Source organism: Argopecten irradians, chromosome 2 (assembly GCF_041381155.1).
Source record: "Argopecten irradians isolate NY chromosome 2, Ai_NY, whole genome shotgun sequence".
Taxonomy (NCBI): Eukaryota; Metazoa; Mollusca; class Bivalvia; order Pectinida; family Pectinidae; genus Argopecten; species Argopecten irradians.
In genome coordinates, this window is record NC_091135.1 from 15,459,855 (window position 1) to 15,475,526 (window position 15,672).

The following is a 15,672-nucleotide window of genomic DNA, read 5'->3' on the forward strand; positions in this document are numbered from 1 at the left end:
TATATTTCCATCTTCAATCAACTTCTGTATAAGCTAACCAAGTCATGGGAGGGACTCAAATGGTTGGACTGAACCCTAATGTAGGATCAAAATGGATCAAATTGTTATTTTTATTTAGTGAACTTCTTTTCCGAAACATAGCATTGGATATCACCCCTATTTGACTCGGAGTATCTGTATGAGCCAGGGATTCAATATTGTATAATTGTTGGATTGATTCTTGAGGAATCAAAAGGGGTCAATTTTACTACATGTCAATCTATATACACGTATTAAGCAACTCTTTCTCTGAAACTAAACAATGAATATCATTCATATTTTACCTAGCAATATCCCTATGAGGTGAGATTCAAAATGTACAAATGGTTTTTCAGATGTTTTCTGAAGTAACCAGGTGATTGATACAAGCCCTCTTAGCCTCTTGTTTACCTGCATCTGTTTTGTTCTAAAGGTCTAAAGGAGCCTTTTAGTGATTATCTTCTTTCAATTCCAATTTTAGATGCAAAACATAATTTTTCTACATTTTTTCTTTGTAGTTACGAGAGGCACAGAATCATGTGGAAGAATTAACAAATTCCAATAAACACATGCAGAAAAGACTGGAGAAAATGAAGCAAGCACGTAATGCTTTAGTGAACCAATAAAATAATAGCCAGCCATATACAAACAGCTTGACTTACATTATGTATGTGTGATTCTCGCGTTCAGGCCTAGAGTGCTGTTACAGGAAGTTCTCTCGGCTTGTCACATGACAAATTTTGGCGAAGTTCTGTGTTGCTGCAGATCAGATGTTTTACTCACCTACAGAATTGGTCATCATTTCTCATCTCCTTCCTGTATGAAGTTTGCCAGTTAAAGATATTTCATATGGCCTGCTATAAATATGGCAAATCTGTTCAATCTGTTGAAACTATCTGGAATATGCATGCATGTCAGTATATAATTAGATGGAGTCTCATAGTATCAGGTCAATGGATACATTATATCTAAAATAAAAATTGAATTGTTATGTCCAGAATTGTATGGAGAGGCTGACTCGTGTCGGCAATGAATTCCTCATTGATTACGCTTGATATGTTTATGTTTCAAACTAAGATTGAATAGTCCAAAATGATGGTAGAAATGACCGTCCAGAAAGCTACAGGTCTCACTTTATGCTATTTACTGAAATATGAGGTGGTATTCATTGCATTATTTCAACAGATTGATAGCTTGCCATATTAAAGGATTTGCAGAATTTTTTTTCCATTTTAATCAGTGGTTTTTGTTAATAGGATAACATATTGATGCAATGGATTATTTAGGTACCTACTATAATCGTGCATTTGATGAAGCTGTGAAATATGCTTTATGACTTGTATGATTGGATTTCTTCTTGCTGCTATAGACTGCTGATCAATTATGTGCTTATTTCATTGTAAAATGTCTTCCAATAGGTATCTCAACAATATGTAATCATCTTGTGCCATTGATGCTCAGTTTGAAATATCAGGACTTCAAGCAAATTAAATTCCAGTGAAAGAATTGATATATTTGATACCATCTGTAGCATGTGTGCATTGTTTTAAAGCTTACTACAGATAATGATAATAGGTTGGATAGCTTCAAACCGTAACAAATCATATTTACATTGTATCATTTTACAGATAATAGTCTCTTAGCCGACAAAAATCACTGATTAAGACTGCTTTTGATATGTACTTGGTAATTGTAGGCTTCTTACTCTATTGTGTGAAGCAAAGCAATAATTGTTCACAAATTTGTATTCTTTGTTCTTAAAGGAACGGCTCAATATTTGAACACTGAATATTTTAGTGGAATATTTTATTTATTCTTAAATTGAGTAATTCTGCAAAAATTTTATCAAAACATTTCATAACTGCTCCAATTGTAAAAATTATATTCATATAAGTTTATATACATTGTAATCAGGATTTACAGCTTATTATATTATGTGTTTAGAAGATTTGATGGAAGAATTATTTCATCAGTCCAGAATGTTTCTTTGTATTTACAAAAAACATTGATTTAAGTGGTAATGCATCCTTTATGTATGAAATTATTTTATTTGAGAGATTTATTGGTATGAAATGATTTTGTTAAAATGTTGCAGAATTAATTTTATTGATGAAGTACAGATATAATATTACATTGTACAGTCGTTGTATTGACCGAGTGACATACTGTTAGTTGTCTCATCTCCTCTATGTAACGGTGTACAGTTCTTTCGTTATAAAGGCTCAGTTATTACAATATTCTGGTTCTTGATGTTACAGACTCATCTGAATTTTATAACAGATATTGATTTTATTCTTTACCTGTCTTTTCACATTTGTGAGAAAACTAAATTGTTGTTGATATGCAAATAACTGAGTCAACAATCAATATCGGTTGATTAGAGCAGAAAACTTACATTATCTATCATAGGACCTGTAAATTCTATACAAAAGCTGAAAAAAATGTAGAAAAATACTTTTATAAACATGATTATTATATTATAAGGGAACAGTGGTTGGTAATTGTAAAATGTTTAAATAATATATTGGGTAATATGAATGTGTAACATCTTTATTTATGAAAGATCTAATATTGGTAATATATTGAAAATGATTTTATATAATAATGTAAATCATCACTCACAAATCATCATTATACCAGTGTTATCATATATGAAACCTGATAGTCAATAACAAGATAGTATTAACAAAGCTATCCCTTCCTTCTGCCCGAACCATTCATATTCCAGTCGTCTGCCCTTCATATAACGTGTGCGATACAGTACTATATAGTGTATAATGAGAGTTACCAATATCCTAACATGTAATAACATTCAGACATAAAATTTTAATATCATTCCTCATGTTATTAAGTTGTAGTTATTTTGAATGAATGTATGTTGTAAAAAATATACTGTCAATAGTAGAACTGTGTATCATAAACTGCTAGAAAGCAAGCATTGCATACTTCTCACTTCACACTCAGTTGAATTAAGAATTGTTGATCGTTTATTCACCAGTAATTTGACAAACAATTGAGACCAATAATTATTAAATTGATAGGTCAGATCTGAAAAGTATGTCACTGATCAAGCAATTAATTCCCAATTAATTTGGTGGTTATTTTTACTTCCAATTGACATTTTTAAATAACTAGATGTTACCAAGACTTGAGTTATCTCCCCTAAACTTTTCTGGTCATTATTGAACTATTGATTTAACATTAGCAATATTTTGTGGATTGGCTCATTTCAACTGAAATTTAAATGCTAATAAATACTTTATCATGTTGATAATATTATGATAGTGTTTCGACAACAACTTTAACAATACAACTATTGTGTGGAGATTGTACAATGTTGGATCTCATGAGTGTCCACAATAATCACATATCATATATATGTAGTGTGTATGTTTGGCTAGATGTGATTGTGTGTATGGACTAGATTGTCATTGTGCTAAGCTCTGTTCATATAGCTACAATTAACACCACACCAAGTCTATTTGAGTGACTATTATTAGTCTTGGACTTCAAACATTTTTAGGGTTGATTTTAATACATGTAGAAGATAATTGATGCATGCTAAGAGTGTCAAAGTACAAAGTCAGAATTCTCTTTGAATTTCTATATGCTTCATTTAATTTCCAAATTAAAATTAAGTGTTTGGAATTTTATAAACAATAAATGCTTTAAAATAAAACTTGTACATCTATTCTGTGTGTTGAGGAAAATCCATGCTATTCTGATAGTTAATTGAAGCTTCAATATTATTATGAGATAGTTATCATATGACAGGAAGTTCCAAGGACAAAAATCAAATAGTTATTGTAATAACAATATTTTGCATGTCAAGTTTTCAGTCTTTTCTTGTTGAATCTATTTTAAATGATTAGCATTTGTCCCCCAATTTAGCAATATTCTACAAATTAATACTGTGTAATGAAATAGTCTTTTGTAATTGTGAAATTTGATTTGTGTGTGTATGTGTTCTCCTTTTTCATTTCTGGTGATTTCAAGTCTTCCATCTTTTATCACAAAATGTTTTGTTTTCATTAAATGTGTGTTATGTTATAGATTAATCAAGTAGGCAGTTTTTGCATGTTGGAAATAATACGAGTAATTTCACAAATAGCAAATGCATCTAGCTATTCATTGCATTGAATATATTTACCACATAGAAATCACTCATAGCTCAACCATTGAATATTTTCGGCTGTCTGTAGTGGCTTTTTCTCCTAATTGATGAATGATTGTTTCATTACGGACAGTGCTTTTCATGGGGCTCTAAGTCTATGATACAAACGGGAGATCATTTCTCTTAGTTAAATATTCTAACCCCAATGTATTTCATGTATAATGTGCAATAGTTTCTGCAAAGTGGCTAACTAGCTAAGGTTTTTAGACATTTCTTTACTTGCTCTACACTCCTGAGTCGCTAGTTGGAAACCTATTGAAACCCATGTGGTCCAGTTGTTAAGTTTGTGTGGTGCATGACTCTGGCTTTCCTCCGCCCTTAAAACTCAATACATCAAAAATAAACCTACCAATAAAGTAAGATATATAAAAAATGGACCAAACCAAAAATTAAATCCTATATTATAAATTATATGAATATAATGTGGTTGATTCTGTAGCTTACAAATATTAAATAACATACTAACTAAAATGACAGGTGCTTGCAGTAGTGAACTTGAACTGCCAGATAAGAATTGTGAAAATTGAATGTTTTTTGAGTCAGGACAGAGAATAAATCTGGCTGCTTTTCTGACTGAAGATTTAAATTTTCTAGCTGAATATGGAATAGAGATGTATTTAAGGAACATTATCAAGTAGTTAACCTACAGTTTAAGTTGCTCCACTGCTGACAAATGGTATGTGTTCTCTCTATCAAAAACACGAGCAGACGATTTAGTATTTTTCTTCAGTTACAAAATTTACTTACTTGACACCATTACCACCTTTGAAATGTTTTAGCTTTTAATTTTACTTCAAGATAAAAATATTATTAAAAATTAAATGCATCCTAAAAAAAATTGTGGCACTATGTCCTAAATGGAATGAACTACTTCTTGCCAATGCACCAAACGGAAAATTATTTATTTTATATTACTTTTTGTGTTAATGAGACATATATATACATGATTAAACACAAATTATTGTTCAAATGATGAATATGGTCTATGCACAGTCGGCAGTGGAGCATCTTTAATATACATGTACTGTAGACCAACTTATTTTCGCAGTGATTTGATTTGTGTTTTAATACCAAACAATTTCACAGAGATTGAATTTTACAATCTAGATGTATAAGGTTCTACTTTAACTGTTTGATGTGTTATTTCCGCAGTTTCTATCACCCGCAACATAGGTGAAATGTATTCATATAAAAACCCGTTTGTTTACAGTTTAATGATGCTAACATTTGTACATTATATACACAAGGATCATTATCTATGTTAACATATTACTAGCTGTCCTTTCAGTCATTCCCTATATTGGAACACCTTATAGCTTTTTGTATTAATTAGGGCTCCATTAAGGAAGTTTCTCCTTTATTTTTCACATTACAAAGGAAGTTCATTTGATGCGTTTAGTGCTTGTGTTGAGAGCATGATAAATTACAGGTAGCTGAATGGGGTACACTAATGTATCAGTCTGCTTTCTTATCTGTATTTTTACCACTTTGTGTTTTTGCTGTTAATGATTATTGTTAAGCTTTAATTATTCAAATAGGCACTTGAAAGATCAACTGTATTATTTGACGTTGTTTTAAAAATGTTTTCTAAATTTCAACGAGTCATATAGATATGTTATGAAAATCCATTGGTCGTTATGATCAAGATATTTTTATGTAATTCAAACTGCATGGCATATTAATCATATTTAATTATAAAAGGATGAAAACATTGTATTATGTTTCTGTTTCTAGGAATTCATTATCACCTGTGAATGAAATAATCAGTTTCACATGCCAGGTCTTCTCGTCAAATAGCAAAACATTTCAGCTCTTACTGCAATCCTGTTTTTAGTCTGTATGGCTGCCTTTTGATTTGACATGAGAATCTGTGATTTATCCATGCTGTGATTGCCATAGCTGTATGAACAACCATGGCTGCTCCATGTCACTGGCTAGTAATAACCTAGTACATTTATTCAAATCGGGTGTTCATGCTCATATCTATATAGAACAAGTTTGCTTAGATACTTTAATGCTCTTGGACAGAAAATCTGCTTAGAATATATTTAAAACTGAGAAGGAAAATCACACTGTATCCCGGCATTCCTTAAACCTTGTTTCCCTAACAGTTTTATATGTAAATATACTATTTTATGTCTGAAGTTTGAGGGAGAGTTACTACCCTTTGTTGTCCATGAACTTAGCTATATTGATAGTGATCTGTGTTTAAAACACAGAATTTGTGTATACATTTGTTTTCTTGCTCTTTTATTTAAGAATTCCAATCTTAATAATATTAAAGTTTGTAAAACATGACTTTTGATTCATGATTTTTTTCAATTCATATTAAGTCGCTGAATGACCAAAATAAACTCACCTTTTGTCCATTATGACAAGGGCCAATGGATGAGACTGTTAATTTAAAGTCAAGTTCACATGAAAAAATTATCATTCTCGGCTCTGGTGCTGATGATATCCACTGTTTGAGACACAAGTTAACTATTTGAGAGTTATGTTAATCACTTATAATTTACTAATATAATAAATAGGGGCTTGTAATATATTCCCTGTCCATATTCCAAATTAGGTGTATACTATCTATTGTATCTAAACCGCGGGTTTGTATGTCATTAACAAGCCCCTCTCACCAATAAGATTGGTTTTAGGTTAATATTCACTTTGTATCTTAAGAAAAAGTCTCAAAATATATTGTGATAATATTAGAAACTTACATTTTAAGAAAGGGAAATCTCAGAAAGTTGTGATGATATGAAAACAGTTTTAGAGATTGTTTGCATTTGTTATGGATGGGGGTGATCTCAAAACCTTGTCATAATATTAGTTGACTGTATTTTGAGATTACCTTTGTGTAAGGGTGTGCTCTCAGACGTGATGTCCGTGTTAGGTGGCTTTGAGATGCCCCCCTGTGTGTTTGATTGTAACTAAGGATTAGGTAATAAACCTAAAGTGTATAGGAAAAAATAAAGAATTGTGCAATGCATGATTGAAAGTAAAACATGTTTTACAAAAGAACATTTTATTTTTTGTTTTTAATCAAAGTCATAAAATCTCCAGTTTTATCTTTGAGGGACGTCATTGTCCAACTTATCAAACCAGTATGGAGACATATATTGCCTTTGTTACAATTGCCTTGACACTATAGTTAACTATTTGCTACTCGCAAACGTTTATGCTCCTTGCTGAAAACAAATGCTGTAAATGTTCACAAGGAAAAAGGCTTCAAACTGGAGATGGATACTGACAGCACTACAAGCTGGTTGCTAGACATGGCCTAGAACCGTATTAATCTTTCCTCCTTTTTACGTCCAAAAGACTGATCCCTTCCTAAGCGAACTTAGCATTACTTGACAGCACAGTAATACCAGCGCTTGAAGGTGGGATCTACCCGACACAAAAACATAAAAATCAATGAGTTTGTTGATGTGAAACAAAACCAGGAAAATGACACTCATTCTTTTCTTTAGGAAATAATTGACTTAAGACTTGGTGCCACTGTCACAATCTTCTTATAAACAATTCACTTTTCTAACTTTAAACCGGCAAGATCACTCTATACAATAAATTATTATCATTATGTATGCTATGTACAGTTGCACCACATTCAAATCACATTTACATAACATACATTGGTGCTATTATCTACTCATATAGATCTATTAACTTATTAAACGGTGATTCAGCACGTTTTCAGATGATACCATACATGTCCATTATCTAGGTCAGAGAGTGCTTCCGTCCCTCACAGTCGGTCAGGAATGTAAACGATGCTATTCTTTTGTCAGTGAGTGCTGCCGTCCCCCTGTAAAGGAGTGATGTAGTCCCTGTCCTCCGTCAGAGAGTGATGCATTTTCTCTGCCAGGTAGTGATGCAGTTCCTCTGTCAGGGAGCGACGCAGTTTCTCCGTCAATGAGTGATATAGTCCCTCTGTCAGGTATTGATGAAGTTTCTCCGTCAAGGAGTGATGCCGTCCCTCTGCAAAGGAGTGATGTTGTCCCTCTGTCAGGGAGTGATGCAGTCCCTCTGTGAGGGAGTGATGCAGTCCCTGACAGAGAGTGCTGCCGTCCCTCTGTCAAGAAGCGTTACCGTCCCTCTGTCCAGGAGTGTTACCGTCCCTCTATCAGGCAGTGTTGCCGTTCCACTGTCGGGGTGCTTCCGTCCCTCCGTCAGGGAGTGTTGCGGTCCCCTTTTTATGGACTGCTACAGTTACTCTGTCAGGAAGTACTTCCGTCCATCTGTCAGGAAGAGTAATGACGTTCCTCTGTCAAGGAGGTATGCAGTTCCTCCGTCAGGGCGTGCTGCCGTCCCTCTGTCAGGGAGTGATGGAGTTCCTCTGTCAAGAAGTGCAGCAGTTCTTTTGCAAGAGAGTGCTGCAGTCTATCTGTAAGGGAGCGCTACCGTCCCTCAGCCAAGGAGTGCAGCAATTACCTCTGTCAAGGAGTGACACATTCCCTCTGTCTAGGAGTGACGCAGTTCCTCTTCCAGGGAGTGCTGAAGTATCTCTGTCAAAGAGTGATGCAATCTCTCTGTCAAGGAGCGTTACTGTCCCCCTATCAAGGAGTGATGCAGTCCCTGTCAGGGAGCGATGCAGATTCTTCGTCAAGGAGTGACGCCGTCCCTCTGTCAAGGAGTGATGCAGTCCCTCTGTCAGGGAGAGTTGCAGTTCCTCTGTCAAGGAGCGTTACCGTCCCTCTATCAGGAAGTGTCGTCGTCCCTCTATCAGTGAGTGCTGCTGTTCCTCTGTCAGGGAGTGCTGAGGTTTCCCCGTCAGGGAGTTCCGCCGTCCCTCTGTCAGGGAGTGATGCAGATCCTCTGTCAAGAAGAGATGCAGTTCCTATGTCAGTTAGTGCGGCCGTACCTCTGTCAGAGAGTGCTGCCGTCCCTCTGTTACGGAGTGCTGCAGTTCCTCCGTCAGTGACGTGTACAGAGGTCAAATACTAGAAAGCATAAGGGATTTGTGTAACTGGTTGCCAGCATTGTTATGGTAGACGCTCCATTTTACATGTATTACGTTTTCAATAGATACACAGAAATCACTAAAATAGACGTTAGAAAGAAGAGAAAAGATAATATCCTAACTTTAGACGCCTTTAACGGCATGCAGTAGGGATACCGGGTACTTTTCTAATGGCCTACCTGCAGGGCCGTAGGCGAAGCGGAGCAGTGACCCATTTCAAGTTGACGACTCTTCATTTCCTAACACAGGATACGCCTCCTGAGGTATGTAATAGATACCTATACCCATGGTGACCGTATCAGTATTTCCATAGATCGTCACAGTCAATATATCGCTTTCTATTCACCATAGGACAGAACTCAGTAGAAAACTCCTGTCAGTATGTACAGTAATCATTCCAAGGTTTGTGTCTCTTACATGATATGGGAGCAGTGAGTACAACCGTCAAATTTGCAGGGATTCAGTTTGGCGAGATTAAATATATATTTGTTATAAATCCTTCTCAATGCAACGGAATCAAAATCAAATATTTTATTCTGCACAGGAGTGTTACAATTATTTAGTGAAACTACGCAGTAAGAGTATATAATGTTACTAGCAAGAGTGTAGAACCATATGCTCTTACAGAATTAGCATTAAGATAGACGATACAGATAAAATGCTTAGTATTTTTGAATTAGAAGGTTACATGTGATGGTATTAAGTTTGCGTCTTTAATTAGTTATTTGCTTTAGGTTTGGCGCGTTTGATGTTGATATGCTATATACATACAAAGAAAAATAGACATGTACAGCTTTTGCCTTAGCATAGTTTCAAAGAGACTTTAGAACGATACACATTATATTTGTACCCAACTTTTAATTAACAAGTATCGATTCGTATTTTTTTCGTCGAATCACATGAGAGTGTTTCATTGAATACGTTTCATAAAATATTCTTCTCGATTACATGTTTGTCATGCTTTTAATAATACTACCTAATCCCGCTGTGAAACACACTCCTTTTATAAAAAGCAGGATCCATTGGTTTGTCGTGGCGCCTAATAGTTAGTGAACAAACAGTGGTCCCATCTCTGGTAGGCATTATTGATTAGACGACTGATCACTGATGGTCAATTTTGAAGGACGGCATCTATGGACGAATAAACGACCGTTAAAAGTAAACTATAGTGACATAGTAATTAGACAATTGTTATAGCCAACACCCAGAATGGATTCCCTACTTAATTCGTGTATGACAACAAATAGCTTTGCTTTGATTGTTTCATTGGCGTAAACCAAATAACTGTGGGATAGTAACGGTCTGTGAGCTCTATCAGTCACGCTATGCATAGTCAATGATTAGTGTCGCCTGAGATTACGAATCTGTGTTTTACCAGGTGTAGTGTCACGTTAAATAAGTTCCACCATTGCATTGGCGGTATTCACAATCCATGTTCTGAAGAGAGGCAGGTAGTTTCTTCAACTGAGCGATATCTTAATTATCCATAACCTTTTTAAACCCTTCGTAAAACATCAATCGGATATATGAACTCCTTTATTATAAATTGATTCCGTGGATTCCGTGGATTTAATACCATGATGCGGTACTATTTACTTTACCTTGTAACCGCCATGCTGGCCTGTGTTGTCTGTGGGACTGCTAATTCCAGTCAGAGAAGTGCCCTCCATGACAGTGTGTTGACAGGCTACAACCGAAGGATTTACCCCGACGTCCAGGGCGGTGGACCAGTACAGGTATGGTGGATTACAGGATTTCTGTTGTTGCATTTTATGCTTTGTTTTGATTTTTTTTTCTTGACAACAGTATTCAGACAGTACCTTGGGCATGTGTTTCTAACACGAATTGCTTTATCATTACTCTCTATACTCTTTGCATTGAATTTAATTTTAAAACAAAATCCTTATCGGGTAAGTTTACTTTCACATTTTTTAAATATATTTTTCTTGTAATATTTAAGTTTACTGTAGACTGCTCCTTTAAAGATGACCATTTATATCTACTGACGCTTCCTATTTTTAGATATCTGTCCACTTCACTCTCATGGCATTGAAAGAGTTCGACGTCCAGATGAGCCGATTTTCTGTTTCCGGCTTCCTTACATCTTCATGGAAAGACGAGCGATTGAAATGGCTGCCTTCAGACCATTACGGTATCACTTCACTCCATGTATATCAAGGAGAGATCTGGACCCCTTGTTTTGTCCTCTGGAACTCAGACGAGTCTTTGGATAAACTAGGATATAATGATGCTCCTGTCAGAATTTCTTCGGACGGCTCGGTTATCTGGAATCCTGGTGAAGTTTTCGTGACGTCTTGTAATGCTGACGTCACATATTTCCCTTTTGACATCCAATGTTGTACAATGGATTTTATTCCGTACGGTTATAATATGGACGAAGTGAATTTGACTACAGACGTATATCTCGCTTCTACAGACGAACCAACGTTGAACACTATGTGGGAAGTCCTGCATACGAAATTGTATGTAACAGACAAGAACCATGAACACATGTTGCATGTTTCTATTACATTTAGAAGACGTGGGCTCATTTTTGTCTTGCTTGTCATTATGCCAGTAGTGTTGATGAGTCTTGTTAACCTTGCGACATTCTTCATACCCGTTGAAGAAGGCAACAGAATAGACTTCGCTACCACTATGCTGCTTACAATATCTGTTTCCATGACAGTCGTGGGAAGTTACCTTCCACAATCTTCCCTGCCTCAGATTTCTATAATGTGCTACATGGTCTCCATCCACGTGTTTATCAGTATGCTGGTGATGGTGTTCGCAGTTAAAAGCGTTCAGATTTATCACAAACCTGACACGGAGGCAATATCTGCTACAGCAAAATTATTTACGAAAATAATGTGCAAAGGACGTGAAAAAACAACTATAGTGTCACCAGAATTTAAAGAACACAATAAAGTGGAGGAGTTTGAAAAACCGAAATGGGTTACAAGCTCTGACGCTGAGGAGATGAATGATGATGGGAAGTATACGACTAAGGACGATAGTCCTAGTCGGACGGATCTTGATGACAACATCACATGGAGGGATGTCGGTTCATCGTTTGACAGGTTTTCCTTCCTTGTCTTTATTCTGCTGATTGGGATTCTGGATACCGTCACTGTTACTATTGTTGCAAGAGGTGGTGATGTCAAGGTACTTATCTAGACTATAATGCGGGTCACTAGTTATGTGACGATACGAAGGGATATGAACATTTCACATATTGAATATCACATGGACTTGCCCAATATGGACACCAGTTTTTAATAAATTCCAAAGGAGAAAACGTAACAAGTAAAATGTTGGTTGCTGTTAGAGAAGATTGGGGAACCAGAAACTCGGCCAGAAAACATAGTCCAAAGATTTTATTGAATGAAAAAAACTTTGTGATCAAAACAGTTTCAATTGCCCTAAAGATCGATAGCTGAAGACAATATATGTAGCTTGTCCGTGCATGGAATATATTTGAACCCATAGCATATAGAGAGAAGGCAGATATTTGATAAAAACCAAAGCAACGAGGTTGTTTATTTAATCAACTTAATTGATGACTTGCAAGAGTACATTAGCAATGATACTTCTTGATTCCTATTGGAATGACGTCATATGTATCAAGCAAACAGACAGGGTAATACTTGTTCTATAAATAAATCTTTTAATACATCCGCTGTACCAAACATCTCAATACTATACCAACGATGGCGTTCAAACACACCGCCGAGGCTGCTTAATATTGTGGTGAGCTTATCACGGGATGAAGTACGTGCAGTGTGTGGTTGGTTGGAGTTTCGTCGAGAAGATTGATAATCTATTTCGTATTTACCAATTTTTCCAATTCAATTCATTTTAATCACCCCAGACACACGATCTGTGTGTAACAGGAGGTTAATTAAACAAATACATATAGAGATGACAAAACAGAGATACATCAATTACATAATAATGTTCTACAAGTTTAGCAATAATACATACATTACACATATACATACCCTACATCCTTACATTAATATGTAATATATTTTCGTACATACTTTACATACGTGAGTAAATACATTATATTACATTACTTATATTATACACATTACATACGTACATTATTCTATACATAACTACATAAATACATTACATTACATACATTATACACATTACATACGTACATTATTCTACATTACCGTAATGAACTATACATTACGGTTATGTACTCTTGTTGATCACTTTTTTCTCTTACAAAATGATGATGTAACAATCTATAACTACTTATAACAACTCCGTACCATGACAGTCATTAATATACAATTTGTTTATGGAATTATATTTCCAAATGTATTCTGTTTAAAATACTACTGACAGGACAAGAACTAGGTAACAAGTCAATAATATACAATTTGTGGAATTAAGTTTCCAAACCTATTCTATTTTTTGGTATTAATAACAGTATAACTGTATTAGGCTTACCTTTGATGAATGATGTATGTTTGTTTTGTTTTGTTTCATTTTGGCGTATTACATTTATTTATACTATCTGTGATTAAAATTTATTTGATTCGGCAAAGCCATGTTTTAAATATAGAATTTTATATTGGAATACATATACCAATACCAGCTTGCGTTTGAAAATTACTTTCATAACTTACAATAACTCATTTCATTAAGATTAAGAAATATTTGAAACACAATTGAATATAATAATCGAATGGAACTATTTTGCGTTATTGACTAGAAAAAAATCGCCTTTCAAATCCTAACTGTAGCATTGAGCTGATGTTAACAATACTCCTTAGTATTATGGATGTAGGATAATAACTGTTTTATTTGATATCACTATGAAAATGACACAACAAAAGGTATTGCAACAAAATTTGCTTAGCGGTCCATTATCAAATATTAGGATTCGTATGATAAAATGTGTTGTATTTTTTTTTTCCTTTTTTAACTTTAAAACAGGAATTATGAAAAAAAAAATATTTTTGTTTTTATTTTCTATTATGAAAAAACATGTTTGTAAGAATAAACAAAGTTTGCAAACACATAAATGTTAGTTATTTCTATGCTGCGTTATACTATGATAATTTTGTTGGAAATATATTAATATCTAAATAGTTTCGGGGAACGCAGCTTGTGCTTTACGTGTGACATCCAGGTGATGGAGATGTTTGATAGGCTATCAGTCCATCCTTATTGTGTATTAACACATACGAGACTTGTATATGATATCTCGGATGTTTTCTAAGTAACGGTACACTAAACACTTTTAATCAAGGCAATGAATGCATCACAACACTACACCTTTATATTATTCCCACCACCAATGTAATCTCGTCCTTTGAAGTTAATACGTACATAAGAATTCCTATAAATAGATAATGAGGGCATTGTTTGTGGAGAATATTGTTTATCGTTACCCATCCGTGTAAAGATTCACTGAAATACAGCAGTGTTGTATGTGCCATTTTGGTAAAATATGATCAAGAGTCAGATCAAATAAACGGATGAAAAAATCAATTAATCACATTAATTTCTATGCAATAGATTGATGTCATTCGTGCAAACCGTGTTGGGTTTTTAATCTGCTACACCGTCCAAAGGAAAAATATGAAGTTTGAGTTATTATTTTTGTTGTCTAGAAATTTAATCTAAATCAGGCTCAAATGGCATAAGATTATTATAACCATGGTTTCTTATGTACAGATTTCCAAACCTTTTCTAAGTGTCCCTGGTAAAACTGAACTGCAATAAATCCCGTCGAGGACTATTGATAGGCTTGATAAAACGACATAAAACCGTATCAAAATGTACAGTGGATTCGATAAGGTCAATTACCATCAAAAGTTTTTTGGAAGAGGACTCCTGAATACATACAATGATCTTCTAGTACGTTTTTCATTGACGGTATCCTCAATTCTTTACGTCAAATCTACGCCAATTTGTAATCTGATATGAGGACCGGGTAACAAGTGGTTCTTATATCACAATGTAGGGACGCACGTCTTATAACCATACACTTGATTTAGTCGGTCGTAATTAGAGGGGACTTAATTGGAAACGGGTTCATACGGAAATTATTGCCGACATAACTTTGTTTATCACACTTTTATTTACTAATCTCATTAATGAGCATCTTGTCCGATATTGATATTAGGACATGAACAGATTGGTATCATAGTGGAACAGGTACATGCGTACCAGACTTATAATATTATCGCACTGTGTCATCAGTGATCGATGGGGAAAACACTATTAGTAGCTGTGTGTGTATCTGTTTCAAATATAGTGTACCTAACTTCGGTCAATCAAATCATTTGGTTATTTGTTCAGGCTCAGGTGGAAAATACATTGATTATTCATTTACCATAAACAGGTTAAAACTGTGTATACAGGTTAAATATGAATGTTATATGTTGGAAAATTAGTTTATCTATGGAAAGGAACATAATTAAAATTCTCGAAACTCAAATATTAATGATACACTTGTTTCACTTTTCTGGTAGTTAATTTATTTGAAAGAGTGTTC

At 34.7% G+C, this 15,672-nt stretch overlaps 3 protein-coding genes across 4 annotated transcripts in view; all 3 read left to right on the forward strand.

The window, feature by feature from the left end:
- Nucleotides 1–7,209, forward strand: part of LOC138314576 (leucine-rich repeat flightless-interacting protein 2-like) — a 28,633-nt gene extending 21,424 nt beyond the window's left edge. For both annotated transcript variants that reach the window (XM_069254978.1, XM_069254980.1), the window contains one exon: nucleotides 537–7,209. In XM_069254978.1, coding sequence (XP_069111079.1) covers nucleotides 537–644 — 108 coding nt within the window. In that variant the 3' untranslated portion in view covers nucleotides 645–7,209. The remainder of the gene's footprint in view (nucleotides 1–536) is intronic.
- A 1,498-nt stretch (nucleotides 7,210–8,707) lies between these two features.
- Nucleotides 8,708–9,133, forward strand: LOC138316460 (small proline-rich protein 3-like). Its single transcript, XM_069258154.1, has one exon. The coding sequence runs from the start codon at nucleotides 8,708–8,710 to the stop codon at nucleotides 9,131–9,133; it is 426 nt and encodes a 141-aa protein (XP_069114255.1).
- A 1,596-nt stretch (nucleotides 9,134–10,729) lies between these two features.
- Nucleotides 10,730–14,459, forward strand: LOC138316461 (acetylcholine receptor subunit beta-like). The gene is made up of 2 exons (XM_069258155.1): nucleotides 10,730–10,885; nucleotides 11,172–14,459. Exons 1-2 carry the CDS (start codon nucleotides 10,730–10,732, stop codon nucleotides 12,324–12,326), a joined length of 1,311 nt encoding a protein of 436 aa, XP_069114256.1. The 3' UTR covers nucleotides 12,327–14,459.
- The last annotated feature ends 1,213 nt before the right edge of the window (nucleotides 14,460–15,672 follow it).